Source organism: Opisthorchis viverrini (genome assembly GCF_000715545.1).
Source record: "Opisthorchis viverrini unplaced genomic scaffold opera_v5_167, whole genome shotgun sequence".
NCBI classification, from domain to species: Eukaryota; Metazoa; Platyhelminthes; class Trematoda; order Opisthorchiida; family Opisthorchiidae; genus Opisthorchis; species Opisthorchis viverrini.
In genome coordinates this window covers 282,150-308,133 of record NW_008751825.1, presented here as the reverse complement: position 1 = coordinate 308,133, position 25,984 = coordinate 282,150, and the positions used below count along the sequence as shown (strand labels likewise).

The window sequence follows — 25,984 nt, the reverse complement described above, 5'->3', positions numbered from 1 at the left end:
TTCATCCAACACAGTGGTTAGGGTGTAGAGTTTTATGAAGTTCTACCAAACAAAAAACTGTAGAGTAGATGTTTTTGTTTTAACTAGGAGCTATTTGGTTCAACTGTAGCACTGTTTCGGTACCTAGCTGCCATGCTATCCGAAGTAAGTAAGGTTATTGAATATCTTTCTTCCATTTTTCAAGCAACTGTTACGTCTTTCACACTACTGCTGGACCATGGGTATTTGTTTTTTTAATAGAGGATGAAAACTCTACTTTCTGTGGTGGCCTCCCTCAGATGTCTTATTTTAGCTGATCTTGTCTTCTACGAATGTCATACACGCCTTAGAAAATCATTCAGCTGTAGAACCCTTCCGGAGCCTAACTGCCATACCACCAGATGGAAGCACGAGAGCTCGGATACTACCAGATCACTCAAGAATAGATAGAAGTCGAGATGCAGAGGTCGGGTTCGAACCACAGACCTTTCGGTCAGTAAATTCGCGCTCTAACCACTAAACCATCTCGCCCACATTTAGTTAAATGCTCCAGCCATGGAGCTAGGGAAGTTTGTTGCTTTATTGAAAAACGACGGTCGTAAGAGGAAGGGAGCTTATTGTAATCCCACACGAAAATGAGCATTTTGAGACAATGACAACTAATGATGTTACCTAGAGGAGTTTATGGACTTGACCTCGACCATGTCTTGAGGCAGGTATCAACTTGCCTGCTGGATTACGTTGGGTCTCACAGAAATTCTGCAAAAGACTTTTTCAGGCCTTTTAATGCTGTCACACACTATGGCGGAATGCTCCAGTTGATATTTCCAGATTGTGAACGGAATGTTAGAATCCAACAAAATTCTGTGGTCTTCGTTTGCTGACAAAATTGTCTAGCACCCAAAACGTCTTCACGGATGCTGAAATTCTAACATAATTAATGACAATACATCCCCGAGAGTCATCCCATTATTGTCTAGCACCCAAAACGTCTTCACGGATGCTGAAATTCTAACATAATTAATGACAATACATCCCCGAGAGTTCATCCCATTGGTGTCTACTTTTTAAGCACACCCGAACCTCCTGCACCACTGTTTCCCCCATGGTAACCGTTCTACCCAAAGTGAGCTTTTTTCATCGGGAGATTCAATCACCTTATTCATTTTATAGTTAAGGAACTGCCAGTCTCACTAAATATTGATAAACTTGGATGTTCAGAGTGCTATTACTGTCTGCGAAGAAGGATTTGGTACGGATTCGACGTTTGCACTGTTTTACTGGAATACACCAGAAAACAAGCCACTTGAGAGATTGGTATTCTACGTTACAAATGAAGGCACTCACACAGCGTAGCACCATCATCCAGTCAGGAATTTTGTGAGTTATCTTCCCACTGGTGAGTGCACATGTGCCCTACAACAAGGGCTCCGGCTAATGCAGCAGTCTAAAAAGACTGGACAGTCAAATTGACCAGTACACTACTTCCAAGCTGAGAAGCTGGCTAACGGTTCGGTGAAAAACGGCCTGGAGCAATAATTGTTATATTCAAAAAGAAATTGGGAAACAACTCGTGACCGTCTTCAGGCAGTGCTCAGGTTGACATTCTGTGTACTTGATGGTCGACGTGGCACATCACCTGCGGATAATATTCCGAGGGTGTCACATCGTGTGCTTGAAGTGGATGCGTTTTACCCAAAATGTTTGAATGACCACAAAGGCGGCTGTTTCCTAAATCGGTGTAAAGTGAAAATGTCTCTATTGGGTTTGCCTGAGGGGATACGCGGTACTCACTGTTATAGCTACGGAGTCCGAATGTGGCACAATTTTATGTCGCGCCTAGAATAGACAAGCTCATCTGATGGAATCCCACTTTATGATGTCCTACATCAGTTGACTTACACTAATCCTAAGGTTTACAACCCGGACAATTTTACATTCGTGCTAGTCAGTTCCATTTCAGTTCTTTGGAGATGGCTCTTGTCATCATAATCATCATCGACAGTATGACATCAGTGTTCAACACCGATGCTTCACTGCCGTTGTTATTAGACTATATTTGTAAGGAGAGAGCCTGTCCTGCAGACCATTTCCAGGAAAAGATGAATTCATGACAGACATCGAGCGTCTTTGTTAACTTAGTTGGCAGAGAATCTGTCTGGTAAGCTGGAGGCCAGTGGCTCGAGTCCATCCTCATGTCTATCTTTCCTTAGCATCAAGTGTACTTCGACTATGCGTTTCAAGATCTATCGAACTACTTTCCACTTTTTAACAATTCACACCACTGTTATTTGAGTATTTGAATCATATCAACCTCTGGTCCTTTCGAGGACTCTCGCAAAATGCTCACGAACTGTACCAATGGGTATCGACTGCTGCCATCATAGGACGAACAAGCTACACCAGATTGTCCAAAGTCGCATGGAAGAAATCTTCGAGAAATCTGTTGTGAATCCTTCCGCGTCCCGTTATTTACACCAATGTTAGTTGTATTTCCTTTCTAGTGTTATCACACAGTGAGTTCCACAGCGAAATGTTCCGCACATTTGGACCGACCTAGCTGATACGACGCATAGTTTGTCAGCTTCTGGTGAGAAAATCACATCAGATTAGGATACTCCCGATATATCTTGCAAGAAAACCGGGAAGATACAACGATTAGCCATTTCAAACCTGTGATTTTATATCGTTATTGTCATAGAAATATACTCTGAGGCTACAACAGAACTCACTTTGGAAAAAAAATATTTCAACATCCTACATTTTCTAACATTAACATACAGCTCATTCATCAATATATCTGGGAGTTTGGCTGTTTTGTTTGATTGACGTAACTTTTCTCATCATATGCGTCGAACAATAGTACTCACAAGTTTTTGAAACTGACCGGGGGAAATCAAGTTTCAGAAAGGTAAAAAAGCCACATCTTGCCCAGCGTTGTGTAGTCGGCTAGACACACCAAAGCCTTTCGTCCCATTGGTTAATGCTACCACGGACGCAAAAGTGAATTTCCCCATTGGTCGCAGTGGGAATGGCAAAGTACTAGAGTGATGCTAACGAGCCAATCAAATAACAGGACAGATTTGAGGACAGCTAATCGATTTCCTCAGACGTAGATTGGAATTCACTCACATCCGATGGAGTTCGAAAAATGACGTATCTTACGGTAGGTCCAGAAACTCATTCGTGATCCATACTGTTGAAGCAGAAGAATTTTTCGGGTTTGACCATTACGTCACCATTCTAGGGTTATTCAGCTCAGTAAACAATTCGGGCATCAACTTCACAATCTGACATACTATTATATTATTCTACGTCAAAGTTAAACCATTTGTGTGTATTTTATTTTTCAGATACCATGTGTACTTTTGTTGACGCTGATACAGTGCATTTTGTCGACCAATTATGACGCCTACATTGACCGTCTAGCGACCGAAAGCGAAGCACTACGCAGGGAATTTGTACGTTCCAATCCCCGTGGCCAGTATGTACTGGAAAAACTTCGATCACCAGGGTACCGGAGTCGTCATCCGATACTAAGTGAGACATCAGATGATATGTATGGCATTTCGCTGGACGACTGGCGAGCTTTTCTACAAGAGTTGCGCCATGCAAAAGCTGAAGCTGCTCGACCTCTCGAAGAGGATGAGAAGATTTCCGAACCACAGCTGCGCTGGTACGGGCCTGAACACTATGGTGAGGAGGGGATAACTCTGAATGAACGTGAGCCTGCCTCACGTCGAAACGAAGTGGCCTATCAGAATCATCTATGGGGTGAACAAAAAGTTTCTGGTGGATCTGGAGAAATTGGTCAGTGGTTGGATTTTGCCTTGTTGGGAGCCCAGCTGCAAGACGAGGATGAGGAAGACGAGAACAACTCATCAATGTTCCCGATTGATTTCATTAAAGACCCCACTCGATTTATGGAAACAAAGAACAGCAGTCTGCCAGCCTACTGTGATCCACCCAACCCGTGTCCAATCGGCTACGATCCGGAGAATTTGTCCACGCCTTGTGATCCGCACGTTGTTTATAGTATGGACTTCAACCGAGACTGGATTCTGACTAAACAAGCAAACGGAGAGTGTGAGTGTGATACAGAGCATATGTACGTGTGTCCTTCAGTACCTCGGGGAAACAGACGTTATCTGGGAGAATTCCATCTAGCGGACAAAGAACCACAGGTAATATCACTTTGCAGCACTGAGCCTCACTGATTATTCACACTCTACAGTTTGGTCACACCTAGAATTCGGTTTATTCAAAAGCTAGTGGGGAAGAAGTAGTTATTCAAATGATGGAAGTAGTCAAAAGTTGATTACTGTCTATCGTTTTAAGACTTCATCCGTCATTGTTACGTCGTGCAAAGGAGAAACCCTCTGATCCGTAAAGTCTGACTCAGGGCTGTTTTGAAGGCACGCGCTAATCCCAACTGCTAAAAAAGACTCCGAGTGCCCAGACTATTCGCTGTTAGAAAGAAGCAGGACTGAAAACAACTGAATCTTTATTCGGATACTAGCGTTCGGATCGCGTTCAAAAGTCAAAACATAAAATTGTGCCGGAAATTCTCCACACCGATCTAACGGGGCGAGATGGCTCAAGTGGTAGGAGAGCGAATTCACTGACCGCAAGGTCTGTGGTTCGAACCCGACCCCTGCTTCTCGACTTCCCCTTTCTAGGCTTGGGCAACCTGGCAGTATCCCAGCCCTCGGGCTTCCTTCAGGTAGCACGGCAGCTAGGCGCCGAAAGGGTGTTACAGCTGGACGACGGAACCGATGTAACGAGTGAGCCATCTAAGATTAGTAGAAAACCTCGCAGGACAAAACGGAGCACTCCTTAAACGGACTTTCCTATATCTCGAATGTCAGCAAGGCTGTTTGATATCGGATATATAACAATAATATCGGGAGATTTTGATGAGGTTTTTGAGGCCTTTGTCGACGGATAAGTTCAAGTAAGGGCATACGTAATTTCACAGATCTTAGTAATGGTCTTTGTAAACTTACTGGGGCAAGAGTTTGGGTACAAATTCTGCCTGTGCCTGTCGTGTCATCATAGATTGAGGACTTGGACTTTCCATTGGCGAATGTCGGGAACGAATTTAAGTGCTATCTCTGAATTAGATGATTTTGGGACCGCTTACTGAACATGCTGTATTACCCTGTTATGGTTTGAACCGCTTTTAATCATCAAAACCCTACTTTTAATATAAAAACACCGCTTTGATCAACCCTTCGGTTGATTACATCTATCTGACTTTTCTGGCCTATTACCCTTTGGGAGATTGAGGAAGCCCTAGTCTCCTCGACCGGGGTAGATCAGCCCCAAAGTTCCAATGAATTTCTATCACAATCTGAGCACTGGGATTACTTTCAAAAGTGCAGTTTCACACAGTTCTTTTCAGTTCAGCTAGCAAGCTAGTAAGTAAGTAAATCAGTAACCAAATAAATGAGCAAATAAGTAAGTGAATGATTACCTAACAAGGAAGTAATTAACTAATTAAGTAAGCAAACAAACAAGTAAGCAAGTAAGGAAGGAAGGAAGCGATCAATCAAACAAACAGGTCTGTAAGCAAGTAGGTAAGTAAGTTAGCCCATTTACCTATTTGGTTAGTTAGTTTGCCTGTTTGTTAGAACAGGATCTTCAGCAAAACCTCAAAGTAGATGTAAAACAGACACATGTGTGTAAAAGATTGTGGCTGCATTTGGTGATCCATTCTATTTAAATAGACATCACCGTTACGGTAGAAATAGTAAATTGTGGTACGACTTAATCGACCTCCTATTAATTATCTAGCATAATATGCCTCCACTCAACTATTCGTCCGCTGAGTTCAACAACCGTCCCACAAAACATTCACCGAGGGGCTCCTTGGCCGACCAATGCTCTTAGCTGGAGAAACTTTGCAAATGAAATAAAACTTTTTACGCCAGAATCCTGCACTTTGTTGCGTTCATGCTCGAAGCAAAAACCATTCTATTCTACATTCATATTTTCGCAGCTCATTGTCTACTGAAGCAATTACACCCTGGCGGAAAAATTCTGGTGGAATACTTTCCAAGCATCTCTGGGACTTGAGGATGCCTAGATGGGGCTCAAAAGTTTGGGCTAGCATTCTGAACTCAAATGGTTGCCTGTTTTAGTCCATCAGGGACACGTAATAAATTTAGAAAATTTAATTCCATGTACGAATACTGAGCGCCATCATCTAGTTTCCAATCCACCGACGGTTGCAGTGGCAACCGTCAAGAGAACTCTGCGCGTCAGATTTCACTACCATCATATCGTTTTCATTAAACCTTACCTACTTTTGATTATTAACTGATCACACATTCGCATTTTATTTTAGAATAGCGCTTTGGATGCCTTGATAAAATAAATTTGTTGGGCACGCTGAATGTCCTAGATCTGGCCACTTTCTGCATTTTGTTTATCAGCCTGTGACCCTTTTGCAAACTTCTAGGTTTAAACATAGCCAAATCAATGGTTTTTCGGGATTCAACTGAATTTTGAAGGTCGATATCTGGTTTAATTCCAAGCACAGGGATGGATAAACATAAGGTCTCATGGGATAACCCATGAGCTGGGTAGACGTCAAACATTGAAACGATCCATCGCACCATATGCGTAAGCAATTTGGACTGAGATACTCACGTGACGCAAGCAAAACCTAGTGGGAAAGTGTCACGCAAAACACTCATTGGTCAGAAAATCACGTCAAGGCAATGCTACTCATACGACTGCTGCATATTTACCAACAGCTGACAACTAGTTTAGACCCCATCACTTAGGAATAGTTCTTCGCATTTCACTTTTTCTTGGACAAAAGGTTCATGCTTACTTGTCCGAAACTCATCGCCACTTTCAGTAGGGTGCGAGGTAAAGATTAAGGATGGTTTTTTTGAATGGATTAGTCGTTTATGATGTTTTCATATAAATGTGAAACTGAAGGGCTGTAACTGGATAGAAGGTTGCTAATGAATGTGCCTGTGTACACTGAATATATTCGCTCAAAAATTTAAGCAAAACCACCAAGTTTGAATTGGACAATACACTAAATACACTGATTTACACGATAATTCGATTTTAACTGGTGAATCAACCGAATCCCAGATGAATTTCTTGTTTATGGCATCCTTCGGTTGAGTGTGCTGTACAAAGGTCATCTCATGTTCCAGTTGGTCCGGCATTCGACTTATCTTGAATATGGGGCATACTACTACCACTTTCGAATGCTCACGACTAGTTTCGCCCTTCTTGCATTCAAATAGAACATGAGAGTGACTGAGGAGATTGACTCGGCGACTATTGGATGAGTACAAGAAGGGCAAAACCTGTCGTGATGTGTCGAACAGTTTCAGCACCGTATGAGTAGTACGTCACGTCTTCAAGGCAATGTACTGCGACATCTCGAATATATTACCGAGCGAAACATGAGACGGCCTTCATGTAGCATTTTCAACTGAGGAAAAACATAAATGGGAGACTCAGCTGGGAGTTAGTTGTTTTTTCTACATAATACCGTTTTGGCCCGGACCCTTTTAATTAAGGTCGATATGATCACTCACGTAGGGGACACCCGGATAGCGCAGTTGGTGATTTAGCAGTCCAAAAACCGTCAAAAACGGTTTGGTTATTCGCAGATATTTGGGTTGTTATGGGACAACAACTTTTGGAACAAGATTCAACTTCTGTAGCATATATCTTCTGACTTTTTTGCGCACTTAAGTTGAGCTTTACAGTGGATTCCTCCTGGGTTGAGTTTAGACGCGCGAATATTCAAATAGATTCCCACAGCCATGATACCACCATGTGAGATTTCACACCCGAAATTAGTTGGCATATCACTTTCAAATCAGCTGCCAACCGTTATCTCAAATATCCACAATAACGTTCTCGCAGGAGTGAGAAAATATTAACTGTTATCCTTAATCAGCAGGTCTGCGGTCCGTCCCGCAGCTTGTTTTTGTTCAGACCACACCTACTTAAATTTCTTGATTATAATCTGTCAAACCCCATTTTGGTATGTGGTTTGTTCCATGAAGAGGACAGGCTGGTTGGAAAACGTTTCATCAGCAATCGAGGTAAGTCACCTGTGCGTTTGTGTGAAGTGGAACGTAGCGGTGCGCTGGGTGGTGGTATACGTTCTGCTGGACGCACCGACTCCCACTTATGGTTGGTTTGCCCTTATTTGGTAATCTGATTGATCGATGTCCACCGGAAGCTTGAACTCGGTCTCCCTTGCTCTCATCCGTTGTTCGTTCCCGTAGAAAGCTGTGACATTGACTTCTCAGAGTTCCACACTGTGACCTATTCTGATATCTTGATAGTAGTTTGGGTGAATCAACCCTCCCTTGCACATGGTGGTGCATTTCAACGGAATCGGTCTATAGTGCCAAGCTTCCGAGAATTCCCTTTCTTGTCTCGTATTTTCGAGTGCCAAGTGTTTGCAACACTGTAATTTGTTTTTCTTGAACACATGTTATTCTGCTACACATCTAATTTTGAGTACCAATCGTTTCTGGCTAGTTCGAGTCAGTTACACATAGCGTTTGAACCAATCAATGCCAGGTGTGGCAAGATACATCGTATTCTTGAATTGAACAGAGTACTTATAGCGATGGGCAGCATGCACTGTCACGTCACACACGTGATCAAGTTTCGATTCACAAAAGCGAGCACTAGACGACACGAGTGTGTAGATATCTAAGACTCTGCGACAAGATTATCCTGTCACTCGAAAACTAAATTTTTATGAGACTTGATCATGTTTACTACAGATACATCTACTTTGTTCTAGAGTCATCTATTTTTGTGAAGTAGCTTGTATCATCTCGCTAGTTTTTGAACTCGGAAGTTATACAGCACTAGGTAAAAAAATTGAATTAGCCACTAGGAGGGTATTTCCCAAGTTCTTCTAATGTTTACTTAAAGCAACCTATTCCGGAATGTGGTGAAATCAGTCGCCTGTCTGAAATTTGAAAAAAAAACGAGACGGTAAAACTCTTTCTATTCGCCATCAGTGGAAGCACCCATTCGGTTTATCCACTACATTTCCAGAATACGATCAGACGTTATTCAACATTATCACTCCGATCTTCAGTTCACTTGAATTTCGCGGTTTTATCTCTTCTTATTCCAGATTCACAAGGACAACCCGTATTTGCATGGTCTAAAGAGAAAGCGTCTCGTGGCAAAGAAGGCATTCTCAGCAAAGGTAGGTAGGAACCGAGCACTACTTTTAGCTCTGGTTTTCACTTCACTCTGACTGCAGAATTACGGATTGTTAGGTAGCAAAAATATGGTCAGACAGAATGTAATCGAACTGGCAACCTTAAACCGAAGCGACAGCTGCGTTTTCACGGTTAAAACACAAAGTTCGAAAGTGGATGCAGTTTCATATCATAATATATGGGTCAAAATTTGAGGTGTTAGAGCAGAATTCCATTTGACACTGGACAAACTACAATCGTATTGAGGAGAAGTGGGCAACGAGTAGAAGGAATTCGAGGATGGTTTTGATTAGGGCGGCAGCTGGATCTTCAAGCCTGACAAACTCGACCGTCGCTGGTAGACACTACCGTATGATTTTGGAGTTTTATGCAGGTAAATAACACTAAAAAAGACACTCGTGCAGGCAGGTAAACGTTAGTGACTTCATTCCACAGTCTAACTGAAATTAACCTCAGATTCCCTTTAATCTTCCTCACAGAACGTCTGGTTGAATGCCCACCAAACAACTTAGATTTTGTATTTTTTTTAATGTAAGCCCCGGCGAGATCGATTGGGGTGGTGACCGAACTCACTTCCTTAACTCCGTTGAGTTTTGTATGCTTGTCGCCGCTCCATCAGAATGCTGGGCGAGTGCTTTTCATCAGAGACGATGGTCACCCTCGCAGGACTTGAGGATCCAAAGACTACGGCAGATTAAGTCAGTGGTTGAATAAGGTACTTTCCAAGAAACTGTTCACGATCTCATCATGCAAGTCTAGTTGTACATTTGAACAAAAATGACACAGGGGGGGGGGGGAAAAAATGCCATATATATGTGTTGAAATATGAGTAAACTTTTACCAGTTGGTTAAAATCGACCAAACGACAGCGATCGATTGACTATTGCAATATCGAAGTTTTCACAGAACGTTTCTGATACCACTCGATGGGTTAACACAACCACAAGATGATAACATCGGTAGCTCTTTTTTAAATGAAGGCCAGAAGACAGAAGTCAGCTGCCTTAAAGGGTGATGGCATTATTAGTGAGGTCAATTCATTTTCCTGACTGCATTTTTTTTAATTTGTGGAGTGAATACCATTTTTCCCGTGATCTAGAATGCCCGTTCTCGGGGCGAGGAATGTCTACATGTCATATATTTAAGAGAAACAGAGTATGAAATAAGACAGTTCCATCCAGAAGCCGGTAAAATTCATCCGTTTGAAATTTTTCACGGCTTTCTCCTACTCACATGCTTGTCTATTACGAAAAAACATGACAGCCCCCTGGACCAGCTATTGGAAACTGTCTAAACTGATAAAACGACCGACTTTATGGGCATGATAACAATGAATTTTTACGCTATCATTTCTGGTAGCAAATGTATACTAGTGCTGCGCTGATAACAACTGGAATGGTGGGTTTTGTCAGTACATCCACGGTCATGTTTTTTATACGATACAGTGTGGAAGAGCAGTGATCTATTGTGATGTAGGAGAATTAAAAAAATCATGCTCTCAGTGTTAATCGAACTGCCAGTTTTCCTTAAAAAGCCGATCTTACAAGCACCTGCGCGTCTGTCTGCCAGTCCCACTGTTTCGGGTTTAGACAGAATACACAGACATTCAAGCAGTCGTATAAACGACTCCATGCAGACGGTGTTTCAGTACACCTATGTGGAGATATCCGGCAGCCAAACAGATGTTAATAGGCCGACAATTTGTAGAAGCTGTTGCACAACAAATCAGGTGTAGTTCGCTGTCTCCTCATGCGTGTACTAGAGGAAAGATTATGACCATATGGAGGGGAGATTTCACTGAAATGAACAGCCGCAAGAAATCGGAAAACATCAAAATATTCCTCTTCCAAATCCGAAATCCAAGGAGACGAGATTAGTCAGCTTGTGAAACATCATTTATCCTCAGCTGCCAAACCGAAAATTATCTACACCTGCGACCGAATCCCGACCTTTGCAATCATATTTACACACCTCAGCAAACCACCTCCAGTCTTGCTTACAAATTGATGTGCGGGTACTCGGTCACCTGCCGTGGTATTTCTTAGAAGATTTGTTGAATTAGACAGCAGGAACATATCCATATTTGGATACGACAGCGTGAGTCAACCCACTCTGCCACATCCAAATGTGAATACGAATCCGGAGGCGAATGCGCGACTGATATAGCCTTCATCGATAGCCCGCTACTCACTTGAAAGCAAGCATTGTGTCGGCCCGGTAGCCGCGTTTCAAGTCGTGTACAGAACCACAAACAGTCTGCTACATTGATTTCCAGCAGAAGATGAAAACAAGAATAGTGTGAACAGAAGGGATCTGCCACATCGTTGGCGCTTTCTTGCTTGCAAAATTCTGGTGATGAAGAGTTGTTCTGTTTGGTTTACTTGACATTGTTCAGTAGTGTAGAACCGAAAAAATACAGCGGAGCACACCAAACGTATCGTACAACAGCCCAATCGCGTGTGTGCTGTCTTCAAGTTTGTAACAGAAAAGTCACGTTTCAAGTTTCTCAAAACGACCAACAGTCGTTGGATGCCGATTGGTCCCAGTAGCGTATTATTCACATCTGAGTAGTGTGATTCTCCTCTGCAGAAGTCCGTGAGAGAAATTCCCTTGTAGGGCTCGCTGTCCTCTATTATCTTAGAACATCTCTTTCTCTCTCTAAACAAAGCATGATCAGAAATCTACCACTACATGGATCACTCTGATCATTCAGTTTGTCTAGCTAAACAAAATAGTCTGAGCTGTCCTTACATGCCCTGTTGACCAGTCAACCAGACTATGGGGCCAGTAAATAACGTTAGAGTGAGGGTATGGTGCCGCCAGCTCAGAGCCGAAACTCATCGGCTCTATCGACAGCACCAGTATTCTCATCAGAAAGCTCTAGAGCCATGATAGATTTCGAACTGGCTTCATTCGAATATCAGCATTTAGCGCACAACTGCAGATTAAAACGTGATCCACTTTGGTGACCTATGATCACCCGCGCAGGTCTGTTAGCTAGTTAACCAGTACCGAACTCTAGTCAGCGGACAAAAAGAGGGATAGCAGAGAATGGTATCCCTCTAGTATCATGCTCACAATTTGATAGCAGCAGTGAGGAGATCACTGAAGCGTTGTGCACTATATTTTCTCACAAGCCCACCAGTTTCAATCACAGATGAAGTAAACCCATCCGGCAGAAAACTTATTGTTCAGACGGCAGATAGGGCATTTGAGTACGTCCTTCATCCAAATTCGTGAATTTGGTCAGTGTAAAAACAAAAAACCAATGCCACCTAAGATCAGAAATGTTAAAATAAGGCAAGCAAACACAAACGCATTGTTGTGTTTTAGAACTACCTATGATCTATAAAACCTGTATCTTTTGTACTCGCTGAAGAAATAAGCTTTAAATTAGTAGTATGGTTGATTGACTTGATCATCGCTTACAATGAAGAGTGAAAAAGGTTAAATTGAGAAAATTTGCTGTTTTCTAATAGACTAGTGGAAAATATAGATCATCAACAGTTCGAAGCCCACTGGAGACCATATTCATGACTGGACAAGAATACTTTTCCCAGGTGGGTGTGTGATCATGACTGAAACGAAATCGAACCACCAAAATCCCATTATTGGGTTGCTTGAGATTGAAAGATGCTCGATTCCAACTAGTTTTTGGCAGTATTTAGTTCTTAGTCATCGTGAAAGTCAAACAGATCCTTTTAAAAGATACTAGTCCCCAAAAATGATTAACTAGGAACATATATAGCAAGCCACCGTGAGATCCTCAAACGAAACGGTCTAGCTGGTAAGGCATATGCTGGGCTAAATGGATGTCACGCATTTGTTTACCTGTCTTGAATTCAAGTTTCAGTAGAAAAAACTAAACAGAGAAATGGAAAATGTACCGACAGTTTGTCCCCAAAGCTCTACGACCACATCTTCCGATGGAATTGCAACACTAGCTACGTGTATCACCATTGTGCTTCCATACTAAGTGGCATGGACAATCAGAACGAACATTTTGGTTCAGAATACATTTGTGCCTCCCTATCCTTTCACGCACACGTCACCAACTGGTTGAAGCTCTCGAAAGTGAGTCCCCGAATCAGTTGACTGTAGCAGAGGATATTGCGCTGATCAACTTTGATCACTTGGATTGAGATAGCTGAGTGAATAAGGCGTGGACGTATTGACCAGAAGATCAGCGGTTCGAACCCAACTCCGGAAATTTGACTGCTCTTGCCCAGTCCTGGGCAATCTGACAGTATTTCAACCCTTGTGGCTCCTTCGAGTGACATGGTAGTTGGGCGCTGAACGATTATTAGTATTATTACTCCTGTTGCACCAGAGGAGGCATAGTGAGCTTTCCACACTCACCCCTCTCCAACCATTCTCCTTCTATTTGTTATAGGACTCAAATCGTCACTACTATTGGCAAGGACAGGTGACCAAACGCGTGGTGAAGAAAGCAGGAAAACAAATGGCGTGAAATCGTTCGCATCAGCGTTGTGTTGTCCTGTCAGTTGTTCGAAAGTCATATCATTCACACAGATCACCGACGTTGTTTGTCCACTTTAGCACAGTGAACTTTGTCTCGAACCTTGCTGTTGTTATTTTGATCACCGTTATCAGGCAAAGTTCCAAAAATATTTATGCATCCCAACGATGAGGGGAATGCAATATATGACAAAAACAAGAGCAATTATCGGAGTCTCGTCCGCTTCCATGACACCTATGGGGACGAACATGGGACAATGGGTATTTTACATAGTGTGTCGGAAATCAATCAATCCCGTTCGCTCATTCGCGACTTTCATTCGGGCAAGGCCGAACAAACGACACTGTGCAAATGTGATCAGGCTTGTAACTGGTCCACAATCGCGTGTGAATTTAGCTTGAAGGAAGCCTAGCCGTAGATGGTCCATCCTTTCGAGGCAAGGTGTGAAGAACGATTAAGTGCCGCCAACCGGACTGAGAAAACCGCCTGTTCATAAGACCCTGCATTGTCGACAATGAGCACGAGTATATGGCAAAATTTTGTGAGGATCTGTCTCAAACAGTTTATGCGTCAAAAGTCTCCGGGAAAAGCAAGTGAGGAACGGTCTTAGGGTTAGAAACAAACACGTCGCGAAGTTCCATTTTGATTGTTCACATGTGTTGTAACGGGGCCAGGCACTGCGATCCTATCAACAGAACGCCAATTCAACTTAACGAGTGGAAAATTCCACCAAGGAGTTATTCGAGTCATTTTCGGCTTTGTCTCGGTTTCCGGTCTAGTTTGTTGAAACAATTTGAGTATAAACCTACGCAAGGATGCAGAAGCATGTATTATTGTAGTAATTCCGGTGGGATCGATCCATCTCAGTAGTGCGATCCTTTTCAATTCCTCGTTGTCTTCGTTAGGCTCTTTTCTGTCAGAACGACGGATGTCCGCTGTCTTACTAGTGATGACGGCAGACGATCGCCCATATGCAATGATAGCCTGTGATATCCTGGCTACCTCCATGGTAACACTGTATGCTTGCAAATGAGCTCTAAATCCAACTACCAGAGATGATCATTAACCCTTCCTTCAAATGCTCATAAACGACTCACCTTCCAGGCAGAAAACTGAAACCGACAAGGAATCGTGAAAAATGAACTCCGGCCCTTTGCGTGACCACCACATCAAGGTATTCCAAGGACTTCTGTGTCTGGTATGACAAATCTGTCCTCCGGGATAGTCTTACAGGAGTAAACTGTGGCACGCTGAATTTACTGTTCAACTGTTCAGGAATTGTTGAACAACTGCAGTTTTTGTACACGTCCCCTGCTTTCAATACTTCCATGTGCTCGGTCCATCAGTACGGACGTTCATATCACCGTAGAGGATATAGTTCGTCACCGGCACTAAGTAATATAACACGCAGCCATTTGAAACTACTGACAGAATATCATTCATGTAGTCATTAAGATAGTAGCGAAGTGGCCCGAAAATACGCTCTTCCGACATGACAATACCGTGAGGTGATTCCTTAAGTTTGTGGCACCTGTTTTTAAACCAGTTGGTCAGAATAATGCCCTTGTTAATTCCGAGTTTGATGTCCGATGTTGTGTATCACCTACTGAAAAATGTATTCAATTCCATTCACTAGAATTTGAGCTATGCTGAGAGATGTAGGTGGACGCGTGATTTCGCGACGGGACATACCGCCGTAAATGCGAATTGAGATGGTCACGATACTACTTACATCCAGTCAGTAGGCAGAAAATATTGTTCCTGAGGTGGATCAAGGAACAGACTGAAGACACGTTTAGGTAAAAAAAAAGTGGGGTATACAAAATGCACCGAAATACACAAAAATATGTTTGCAAACCAAATATCCCGGACAAACCCAATAGATATGCTAAGCGAGCTGTCAATCAACGCGTTGCGGGACCGATTATATTACTGAGTGAATGCAAATGGAGAGACGTGTCTACGTTTTCAAATCCAATTCTGGGACTAAACACATCTGATCGCAACTGACAGTGGAAATAGGTTTGAAGGTCATCGGAAACTATAAAGTGAAGGACAATAGCTCATACTGAAATAGCCAAGAACGGAGTAAGAGGAAGGTTCCGAAGACAATCCCTGAAAAGATTAGAAATCTGGATAAGATGAATAAATCCTCGGTTCCTAATTCGTGGCGAGATATTATAATTACCGGAAAGTGATGGTGTATTGCGGCTGGCTTATTATGCTATGAGAATCCAATCCGAATGGCACTCGGTCGACGGTACTGCTCAGGAAACTACGGGCCGCCTTGTTCCTCCAGGAAAATTATAGACTGATTTCTACACATACAGCTAACCCCGTCCAATATACGGAGACAAGGGAAAGACCCACCAGCACAACCAGATTTTCTTCCCTAAGTGGGGTTTTCCTGATTGTTCAAAGTCTTTATCGATCCCAAGAGAAGTATCGAAGCATTTCGTTCTGACTGAAAATCGAGGCAACTTCTACTTAGCACGATTCGGCTCTCTCTCCGGCACCAAATTAACTTGCAAAGGAGTGTTCAAGTGAGAAGATGGACATTCGAGGACTACATGGATCTGGTAAGCCTCAAGGAAGGCAAGGGCAGTAGTAAGCTACTCAAATTCGCCACAGTATCTGTAAGTAAGTAAGTATCTGTAAGACATGACAAAATGAGCTACCCATGAAAGGAAGAAGGCCTTCGCTGCGGAGTTATTTATTCAGAACTGCCAACTGACCGGTTACAGACCATTGAACAGGGAAACAAAACTCTAATCTGCAGCTTAGTTACAAAAACTGGACACAGATCTCCCGAACGAGTCTTCCTAGAGATTCGTTGCCTCCATTCATTCGTCGGTCAAATCCAAGCAAATGTTACAAAGTGGCCCCACGAATTCCGCAACAGAATTCCCCTTTTCAGTCGACGCAAAGCGAAATTCTACGAACAACACATACTACTCGCGTGCCTCCAGATCAGTAGTATCACCGTGACACCCTTATAAGGATGACTCTTTGTGGAAGAGAGCAATATTGACGTTCACCAGGAGAATGACCGCAATAGGGCTGTTCAGTAAGCTTAGATTCCGGTCATTCCAGCTTGAAACAGTAAGTCATCACATATCCGATGCATCAAACTCGGACTGAGGTAGACTGGAAAAACTGAACCAACTGCAGGTCAGTTGGCCTAAAACTACATGCCTCATAATAAGCCGGATGAAGTCACATAGCCCTATTACTAAACCAACTGAGTGAATGTAAATAGACCCACGCTGTGAGTGACGGCAGTTGGATCGGGTGCCTGAAGTTGACGTGAGTTTACTGAGTTCAAATTAGGGCCTGTTATTGAATGTGATTGGTGGACTACAACACAGGAGATGTACTAGTGAATTATATAATCAGTCTCTCGTGGTCAATGTTGACCGGTTAATACAGACAAAATTTAGAATGGGTATTGATTGAATGAGTGTATTACTGGCGATAGAACCATGGGATAAATGCAATTTTGATAAATGGATGACAGGGGTATGAAATACTAGAGTTTCTTCTGCGAACGACCCGCAAGCTTTCGGCCAGTCGGACAGAGGTTCAGGTTCAGACAAGTTGAACATTGTGGAGATACGGGAAGACAACGCTGCTGTCCGAAGCCAACAAGCAGCCAGTTGATACGATCCCACTCCTCGCTAGAGATATGGTCAGTGAAAAAAAACACGGAAGATTGACTCAAAAAGAGTAAAAGGTAGATTTTGACAATCCGTGGCATCACTAATGAGGTGAGACTCTCAAATTTATTACTAGAGAGGGCGAACTGGATTTCGGGCAATTGCATGTGACAAAAAACCACAAGCTGATAAGGCCGATGGTGAGTGGACGAAAATACATAACGAGAGTCAAAAAAGAATACATGCGAACTAAAGTTCATGACAGTGAATTTATTTACGTCTAACATGCAACCGAGAGGAATGGGATCTATAGATAAGACCTCCTAATTCCAAATTCTACATAGGAAGTCATCTTCATACAACTTGAGGGCATGCTCCACACACACCATTTTCAAAAGTATCTCAAGGTATCTCAAGAGATGAAATTTTTACACATCACCTTTGCTACTAAAACTTCCTATTTAGTCACAGAGGATACACGGGTTAACGATAATTTCTCCTTAGGTCGTACAGTTACGAAGGTTAAAGTATATGGGTAAGTACTACGTGAAATACAGCCGAAAAATCAAGGAACAATGCTACTGGTCGGGATCAGAGAGTTGGGCCGAACTCGCCGGTAAGATGACAGAGTGTGATAGTGTCCGATGGTGTGTGGTAGTTAATCAGGTCGCTGTTGATCTGTTCTTCGAACTTGGCACCATCACTGCGCACTGATGGTGTCCGCTCGAACGGTGAAGAAACGTCTGCAAGTCAACTGCCAATCTCGGCGAACAGTTCAACAGCTACCTGATCAATTACTAATAAATGTGCTGAGCTACCAGTATCCCAACACATTACCAGCCGTGCATGGGTGTGCGTTTACTTGATCTTGCAGAAGCCTTTGATCACTAGAGCTGAAGTGTGTGACGCACGGGATAGAGTTATCCATTTGTATCAAGCTGCTAATCCGGTAAAGTTTCTTCAGAAACATACAGAATACGGACCGGATTCTGACATAGATGTAGCAGTGTGCTCCGAAAAGCCAGTAAGTATAAAAATTACCGTGGTAACCAGGCCTCCAGCTCCTTTCTCGTTTCCTCCGGAGTTTTAGTAGGCTTTTTTGTCCATTGCAATCTACTGACAATCCGGTGAACATGGGTATCGACTCCGATCCCCGTTACCTCATTCCAGGCACATCGCATAGCAAGGTGTGCCATTTTCGGTCCAACACCTGAGTAAGATTCTCGCAAAGTAAGATGTTAAACAAACCTGGCAATTCGCAGAGTTCTTTCACAGACCGTGGAATGTCCCCATCATATTTTTCTTTGAATATTTCGCAAGCCTTTTTAATATAAATTGCTTTTTGCTGTAACGGTACATAGCACAAGTAAGGCCATTAAAATAACTTGCTTTGTAGAATCCAACCGGATAGATTAGCTGCTCCAAAGAACCAGAATCAATTTCTAGCAAGTCCTTCAGTGTGCAACCATGAGATTGGAGTCGATGCATTGCTGATGCGGTCACTTGATCTTTGGTTTGACTTGAAAGCATAAGACTTAGTAAAACCTGGAGACGAAATGTCTGTCCAAGAGTGACAACGACTGTATTTTCGAACCTTGGGATCGGCCTTCCTATCTGCGAGCCGTTCACAGCCCATAACGTCAACTGGAGCATCACGATCTTTACGCATTTGGGTTATATTCTGAAGCTGCAGCCGCCAGTTCGCCGGCTCCCAGCAGTCTCTCTTGACCTGAGGAGGTGCGTTCTCAATATCTCCCACTTCGAATGCTTTCTGTGAACTGGCCCGTCTACGAGGCATGATCTGCAGAATCCAACGAATGAACAACCTTCGAATAGCTGGAAATCACCACCGAAGCCGGTATTACGACAGGAAGTTTAGAGTATTAGATAGAAGCAATACAACCATTCACAGAAGCGTTCACAAGAAAAGTACTTTCCTGCAGACCAACAACCACTACTTCCTACCTGATGAATCCGAACATTACTTAGCGCCTCAAAGATTGATCATGTATGTAGGAGTCAAATGGAACCAGCAAGAAGCCACCACAGAGCTGCGTGGAAGCGATTTGAGCGCATTACTTCAGTGTTTTGAGTGCCAGTGGTATTCAGTCAGGTGTGAGCCTTTGTGGAAGGGCTGATTCTTATCCCAAACTTGGTTTCACCAGCCTGCCAGTCACCGTTTCACTTAAACGGTGGTAAGAAATGTTTCAGGGGATAGATGTTTATCAACCAGGTGGAGTAAACCTATATGAAAACCTAGGAAGAAATTTAGAAATGTTTCATCCTTGCTGGGAATTAGCGTCATTCGAACTAGTGGCTAGAAGGTGAACACTATAATCCAGCCATGGATTGCTGATCAGTAGCATGAACGTGGTTTGGCGCCACTCATCCTTTAATCAAGTAGTTCACTTCAAGCGGTCTGGTGCATAGATCGGTGAAGCGGAAAATAAAGTTATTTCGGACAGATGAATTACCTAACATTAAACGACATACCATCAGGTGGCTGGTCTGTCAACCGAGCTTGATAATTTGCTCGCAAACGTTTCGTCAATAGTTGAGGAGTCAACGGGCGTCCTTGCCTCCTGTGTTCAGTTATTAACTACAGGGTGTCTCATAATAGACGCGAAATTTTAATTGGGTGAGTAAACGTAGCTAATCAGAGGAAGGATGACAAAAAGGAGGTTTTGTGTGCGAGTGTTGGCATTTTTTCTGTCTACGACGGGCCAGTACGCGCATTGAAAGAAACTCTATTATTCCCTTGGTGAAAGTGCCACCGCTGCACTTCGTGGTTACAAAACCAAACATGGTCTCATCAAAGATCCTTTCACCGTGTCGACCATTACAAGCTTGATTGCGAAATTTGAGTCCATTGGATCTGTATTGGATTTTCCTGACAAAAGGAGAAAGTCTCTGAGTGATGGAAGACAGATGGAAGACATTGTACAGAATACCATCGAGCAACTTCAGTCCCAGAGCACCGTGGCATCTTCGTCAATAACTCAGGTGTCTCAGTTGACCGGCATTCCACGTGCCAGCGTGCATCGTATTATGAGACGCCACCATCACCCCACTACTCAAACCAAGTGAGAACTTACCTCCGAGAGCAATTTTTTGATGAGAGAGTCATTGCTCGCGGATTTCCAAACTTTTGACCCGCAAGGTCACCCGATCTCACACCTCTGGATTATTGGTTTTGGGGAATGATCAAGGCTCACGTATATCATGAAAATAAACCGAAGAATTTGGTGGAGTTGAGAGCAAGAATCGAAGAGGAGTGTGCACGAGTGACGCTTGAAGTTAAACATGCTATGTCTCACATCTCATACCACCTCTAACTTGTTATAGAAGAAAGGGGCGGTTTCTTTCAACCTCTTTTGTAATGTCAGTTTGTTCACAGTTCTCCATGATGCATGTATGTCCGCATAAAAAATGATAAATGTTCGAATTGGTCTTTAAGTTTTAACATGGGTATTATTCTTTGCGTCTATTATGAGACACCCTGTAGTACTTGGTATTTCAGTGCGATTACTCAGAGGACAGCCTTCCTTTAACTTCACTGACTCCATTGCGATTTGTGCTGTCTCGACTTCCTTGCAGCAGATGTGGTTCACTTTGCCCACGAACTACGTACAAAGTAAGCGCGTTCCAACCAGCCATAGGAATGGTGGAACAACAACCATGGGTGGAAGATAACTGCCTATTTAAACCAATCGTTCCTTCAGTCACAGAGCCAGAACGGTGACAAGTACGCGACAAGCTTAACGTATGGGTGCTAACAACTGATTACCCATCAGTACCATCGGACATCGGTGTGACCTGCTCGAGGTTTTCGTTCGGGACGGCATTCATCAACCGGATCGACTTTGCACGCATCGTTGCAAGGACATACTGTTCCCTTTGCAGCCGTTCCTGCTTAGACTAAGTTTGAGTAAAAGGAATTCAGCGAAGTAGATGATGAGCTGACATACATGGCCGAATCAACGCCCAATGAGATGCAACTGGTTCGTTTATCCTGAAGGAGTCACTTCTGTAGAAAGCAGCTGATGTACATGAGCATTTCAGACCTGGTGTTATTACCTGACCTGAGAACTGCTTTGAAGACGGTAATGAGCTAACAGCTTGTAACCATATGCCATCTCGAATAGACGTATTCATCATCGCCCAGACTACCACGGTGACCGAGTGATAGGTTTTCTGTTGATACGTTGGCCCATCTAACATTAGGTCTCGTAACTAGTCCAAGAGACACCAACAGTGCGCTACAGATGAGGTTTCGCTCCTCTTCTGCTTGTATTCACACAGTACGTCTAAGTGTTGAATATCTTCAACCTCATCAGCTGCTCGATTGTGTGGCTCTTTCGCTGTTTATTGATCACTTTTCAATCTCTTTTGCTTGGGTGTTTTCCTTGCTTCTTTGACGAGCATCATTTCAGTCGTTTCGATCCTGTGGATTAATTTTTCATACCAAAGGTGCATTGTGGTCATCTTACTCCTTTGATCATGAACAGGTTGGAGACGAAAGAACCCGAACGAGCAACCGATATCTCACAACTTCGACAGAGCCGTAAAACTGACAGCAAGTAGTGTATCATATTGACCTATAAAGAAGAGTAACCTTCACTCGGAGGATGTCACTCTTTGATACTTATTGTATTCATCCGAACAAAAAGACGTTTAGGACTCTACCCGATTCAAAGCACGTGCAAAAAGAGATAGGCAAGACCGATCAACGCCAGGCAGTAGAAGATAACAGAAGCAATCACAAGTGTGCGATCTGAAGCAATGTATTGTTAGTCATAGACAAAAAGTTAAAGGCAGAACGCGGTCAAGCAGAGCACAACATAACAGTACACTGGTACTTCTTCATCATTTAAGCAAAGCGGAGGTGGTCAGGTGGATCCAAGAAATTAAAAAGCAACTAAAAGTATCGGTACTGATGAGATGATGAGGAAGATGACAAAGGGTGTAGAAAACAATTCAAAATGATCGGATACAAAAGCGCAGGGTTCGTCTCTAAATCGGAACAGCATGTACTGTAACGGGGTAGTTAGGTGTGGCAGCTAAAATGATCATTGATTCACTAGGTCCCTGAAGAAAAATAAGCGTATTGTGACCAGATAGGGAACAGATGGGTTCTATGACTTCTGTACAAAATGCAATGAAGAGTTTTTGTTTATGGAAGAACGCTTCTTTGTGACAAGGTCACTATAGGGTCGATTGAGTAGGCTTCCGATCCGAAAGACTAGACCAGACTGGGATGGGAAGTAATCTGTAAGATAAAGAGAAAAATGTTTCATATGGAAGCAGTTGGATGAGTGTTCTTGGTGTACGGAATCTCATGGAAGTGAGGCGCTCATAGAGACCAGTACATAGTCGGGTGTCTTCATCAGGCAGGAGTTTGGTCACGTCCCACGTAGGACATTGGGAAGAAACCAATCTAAAAGTGCAAGAGAAAACAGACGCGTCAGTACTGTTAAGTGGTCGGTAAATGGATCCACAAGAACGCAACCTGGTGTTGTTCAGCCATATCGGGAGCTGTGTTCCAAGCACCTAGTTGTCTTATGAGTGAGAAGGCCCGTAGCACCTTGGAAGGCTTGATTGAAGTGAAATAAAAGATAAACAATAATAGTAAAGAGTCGTTCAGCCGTAACATCCCGCTGGCACTTAGCTAGCATGTGACCCGAAGAAAGCACGAGGGCTGATATACTACCAGGTTGCCCAAGCCCAAACATGAACAGTCCAGATATCGACACTGGGTTCGAACACAGGACCTTCCAGTCAGTAAGTTCGTGCCTTAACCAGCTAGCCATCTCGGTCAACTAAATAAAACATGCTTGGTAGATTGGCGGGCATTTTCAAGTGTGACCAGAAGCGAGAATAGAAACGTTCAAAGCGAAACGAGATACTTACCCTGCCATGTAACCATCCTTTCCACCACCCACGCCTTCCGCTATCAACGGCGATCCGATCACCTCGTTTTAGGCTCAGCAATCGCGAATTGGAGTCATCGTTGAAGTCATAGTTAGCTCGGACGAAAAAGGAAACAGAATCTGCAAAAACAGAAACAAACGGTAAACAACGAAATTCAGCTGCGCACACTCAAAGGTACAGCCGGTCCAGTCAAAGACGGATGAGAGAGGGGCTGATACTGGGGACTCACAGATGCAACAATGAAAATAGATCAATCACTCCCCACCAGCAAAATCGGTGGCTGGAACGCCATTATGCACTTTGCACCACAGTCCATACCCTATCAAACTGGCCTGTTCTGTCTGGAAGTATGACACCAGGAGTGAACAAATATCACGTCGATCGGACGATCAACTGACTTCGACGCAGCGCAAGTAATGGCCAATTTCTTAATCATAAACACTAGTTTACCCTTTCCTATTGTATGCATGCAGATGTGTTCTAGCTTCGTCATATTGAACACAATACACTATGAGTTCTTATAAATGCCAATGAGCGACAGAGCGGAACAGGGAAGAATACAGAAGTTACACACTAACAACTGTGTAAACGACAAAGCTATGCCATTCAGTTCGAATAGTGAAACAGACTCCACGTTATATCGAACCAAAGCAACTCAGCTATTGCTTGCATTCAGCATATGGTTAATAACTAATCGAGGATGGATTACTATCAGGTTCGTAGAGCCTAGGCGGAGAAATCAGGATGTCTGATAGCCAAGTATCGGTATGTAGTTATCCATGTTGACTATCATATCGGGGTTGAACATGTATAGTAGGCCCACACAGTAGGAAATATCACCCGGAGAGGGAATGTAGCGCATCAACTTGTGAAAAAGGTCCGGAGCGATTGTCTCCACTCGAAAAGATCTTTTCTATGGAAACATCATCATAGCTTTGGAGGCAAGGCCACTAAACCGCATTTACTCGGCGACTACAAATTGGACCGGTTACTGTGATCGGTACCGTTGCACGCCATCAAACATCATCAAGGTGTACGGACCGTGGCCTATCCTGAGCTGCATGTGTGGTAGCTGCAGTCAGTACTCTCATCACCCATTGACTAATCATCATTCCTCTGTTTCAAAATTCGCTGGGACTTAGGAAGCAACACTGGGTGAAGCAGTCGCCCTGAGGAACATAACTTGGCCAGTGAAGACCATGCATTGTTAATAGACCAGCTAATGGGTATGCAAAGGGCACAAAATTAGTGTCCCAGCGGATCAGCTGGTACATTAGTGGGTGTTTCGTCCATGGATACGCGAAGTACCGAAAATCTGAAATATAAGCTCCAGTTTCAAGAATGAAGAGAGAACAACGCAGCCTGGGGGTCACAACAATGATATAAAACGTACACGAGATGCCCACTTTTCAGTTATTCTGTGAATAAAACCAGAGCAACCTCAGGATTACTCTAAGGCCTCTTTTTGCGCTCAACAGCGCCCTGTGCCGATTGATCAATAAGGCTTCAAGAAACCTGCTAGCCTACATCTCCCAACGACTTAGAACTATGGTTGAAGCCCAGCCTTGTACGTTGTCTCGGATAGGTCTCGCGATTGAAGATGTGACCTTGGAGTCGAAATAACTAGTGGCATATTGCGAGTCATATAACAGCCCCAGAATTTGGTTGGGCAGATGCTCCTCTGTAGCCAATCATAAAAACAGATATTCCTTGAAGCGAAAACATTGTTCTGGATCCGTCAGCAACCTAGAATAATCTTGAGGTTGTCTTGGTTCTATCGGTTGAATTACTGGGGAAAAATTCAATACAATTCAACTAATCTCTGTCACTTTGTGTATGGCTGTTTTACATGTTTCCAGATGTACGGAGTGTATAAAACAAAATCAAAAGGTAACTACGTTGTTGTCTCCGCGTTCTTCAAACTGATCAAGGGAACTTGGTGTCCTCAATGTGTTCCATCAGAAGAGAAAAGGTCATGGCTCAGCGATAAGAGTACTAAACAAATACATCGCTAGATTTCGAGAATAAGGTGGCCGGTCGATCCCAGTCATTTTCCTCAAAAGGCCGGGTGGGCATTCCAAGAGTGTGCTTTGATGTGAGACAAAACATTGTAGGAATGAAGTGGATGATAACTGTCCTATGCATCATCTTATGCAGAAAGTACTAAGCAGAGTAGAAATGTAGACTGATGTTTCGAAAGCCATAACGAATGGTTCGCAGTGGAGGCAACATGAACAACAAGTGGCCTCCGTCGGCATGTAATAAGGCAAGACAACTTACAAGATGAAGCAACTTAGATGTCTCCGTTCTTAAGCAATCATTCAAGAACACCATATTGAGTGCATCTGACATTGACCGTATAACAGAACGAAAGTGCTGGAATGCGCACGCGGTGAACAGCATGACGGTTTTTGCAGAGGAAATTTACTGGTTAAGTAAGCCCAAGTATTTACTACAAGTTAGCCAGCTGCTCTGTTCGCCAAGCCCAAAAACTAACACAGAGGCGGCCCGTCAACGGCCGGGGAGACAATTTTCAACTAACTACTATGGACTCGACTGACGAACACAGGTGTATGTAGTTGGGGAAGTGTAGAATTCACCTTCACATGAGTTTCGTCTAAACAGTCCTCCTACTATCATGGCGTAATTATTTTGGCGAATCCACACCAAAAAAACGGGGGGGGGGGAAGAGCAATAGTCGAGTT

At 43.3% G+C, this 25,984-nt stretch overlaps 2 protein-coding genes across 2 annotated transcripts in view; one reads left to right on the top strand and one right to left on the bottom strand.

The window, feature by feature from the left end:
- Positions 1-3,114: 3,114 nt before the first annotated feature.
- T265_14272 (hypothetical protein) lies at positions 3,115-13,901 on the top strand (the record flags this gene model as incomplete). The annotated part of the gene is made up of 4 exons (XM_009172903.1): positions 3,115-3,145; positions 3,333-4,163; positions 9,122-9,196; positions 13,606-13,901. The coding sequence occupies 4 exons, from the start codon at positions 3,131-3,133 to the stop codon at positions 13,681-13,683; spliced, it is 999 nt and encodes a 332-aa protein (XP_009171167.1).
- A 3,263-nt stretch (positions 13,902-17,164) lies between these two features.
- The window catches only part of T265_07380 (hypothetical protein), a gene marked incomplete at both ends in the record, with an annotated part of 47,442 nt that continues 38,622 nt past the window's right edge, over positions 17,165-25,984 (bottom strand). The window contains 8 exons of the mRNA XM_009172884.1: positions 17,165-17,369; positions 18,390-18,558; positions 18,597-18,693; positions 18,753-18,908; positions 18,943-19,149; positions 20,079-20,309; positions 21,839-21,946; positions 23,259-23,398. Coding sequence (XP_009171148.1) covers positions 17,222-17,369; positions 18,390-18,558; positions 18,597-18,693; positions 18,753-18,908; positions 18,943-19,149; positions 20,079-20,309; positions 21,839-21,946; positions 23,259-23,398 — 1,256 coding nt within the window. The remainder of the gene's footprint in view (positions 17,370-18,389; positions 18,559-18,596; positions 18,694-18,752; positions 18,909-18,942; positions 19,150-20,078; positions 20,310-21,838; positions 21,947-23,258; positions 23,399-25,984) is intronic.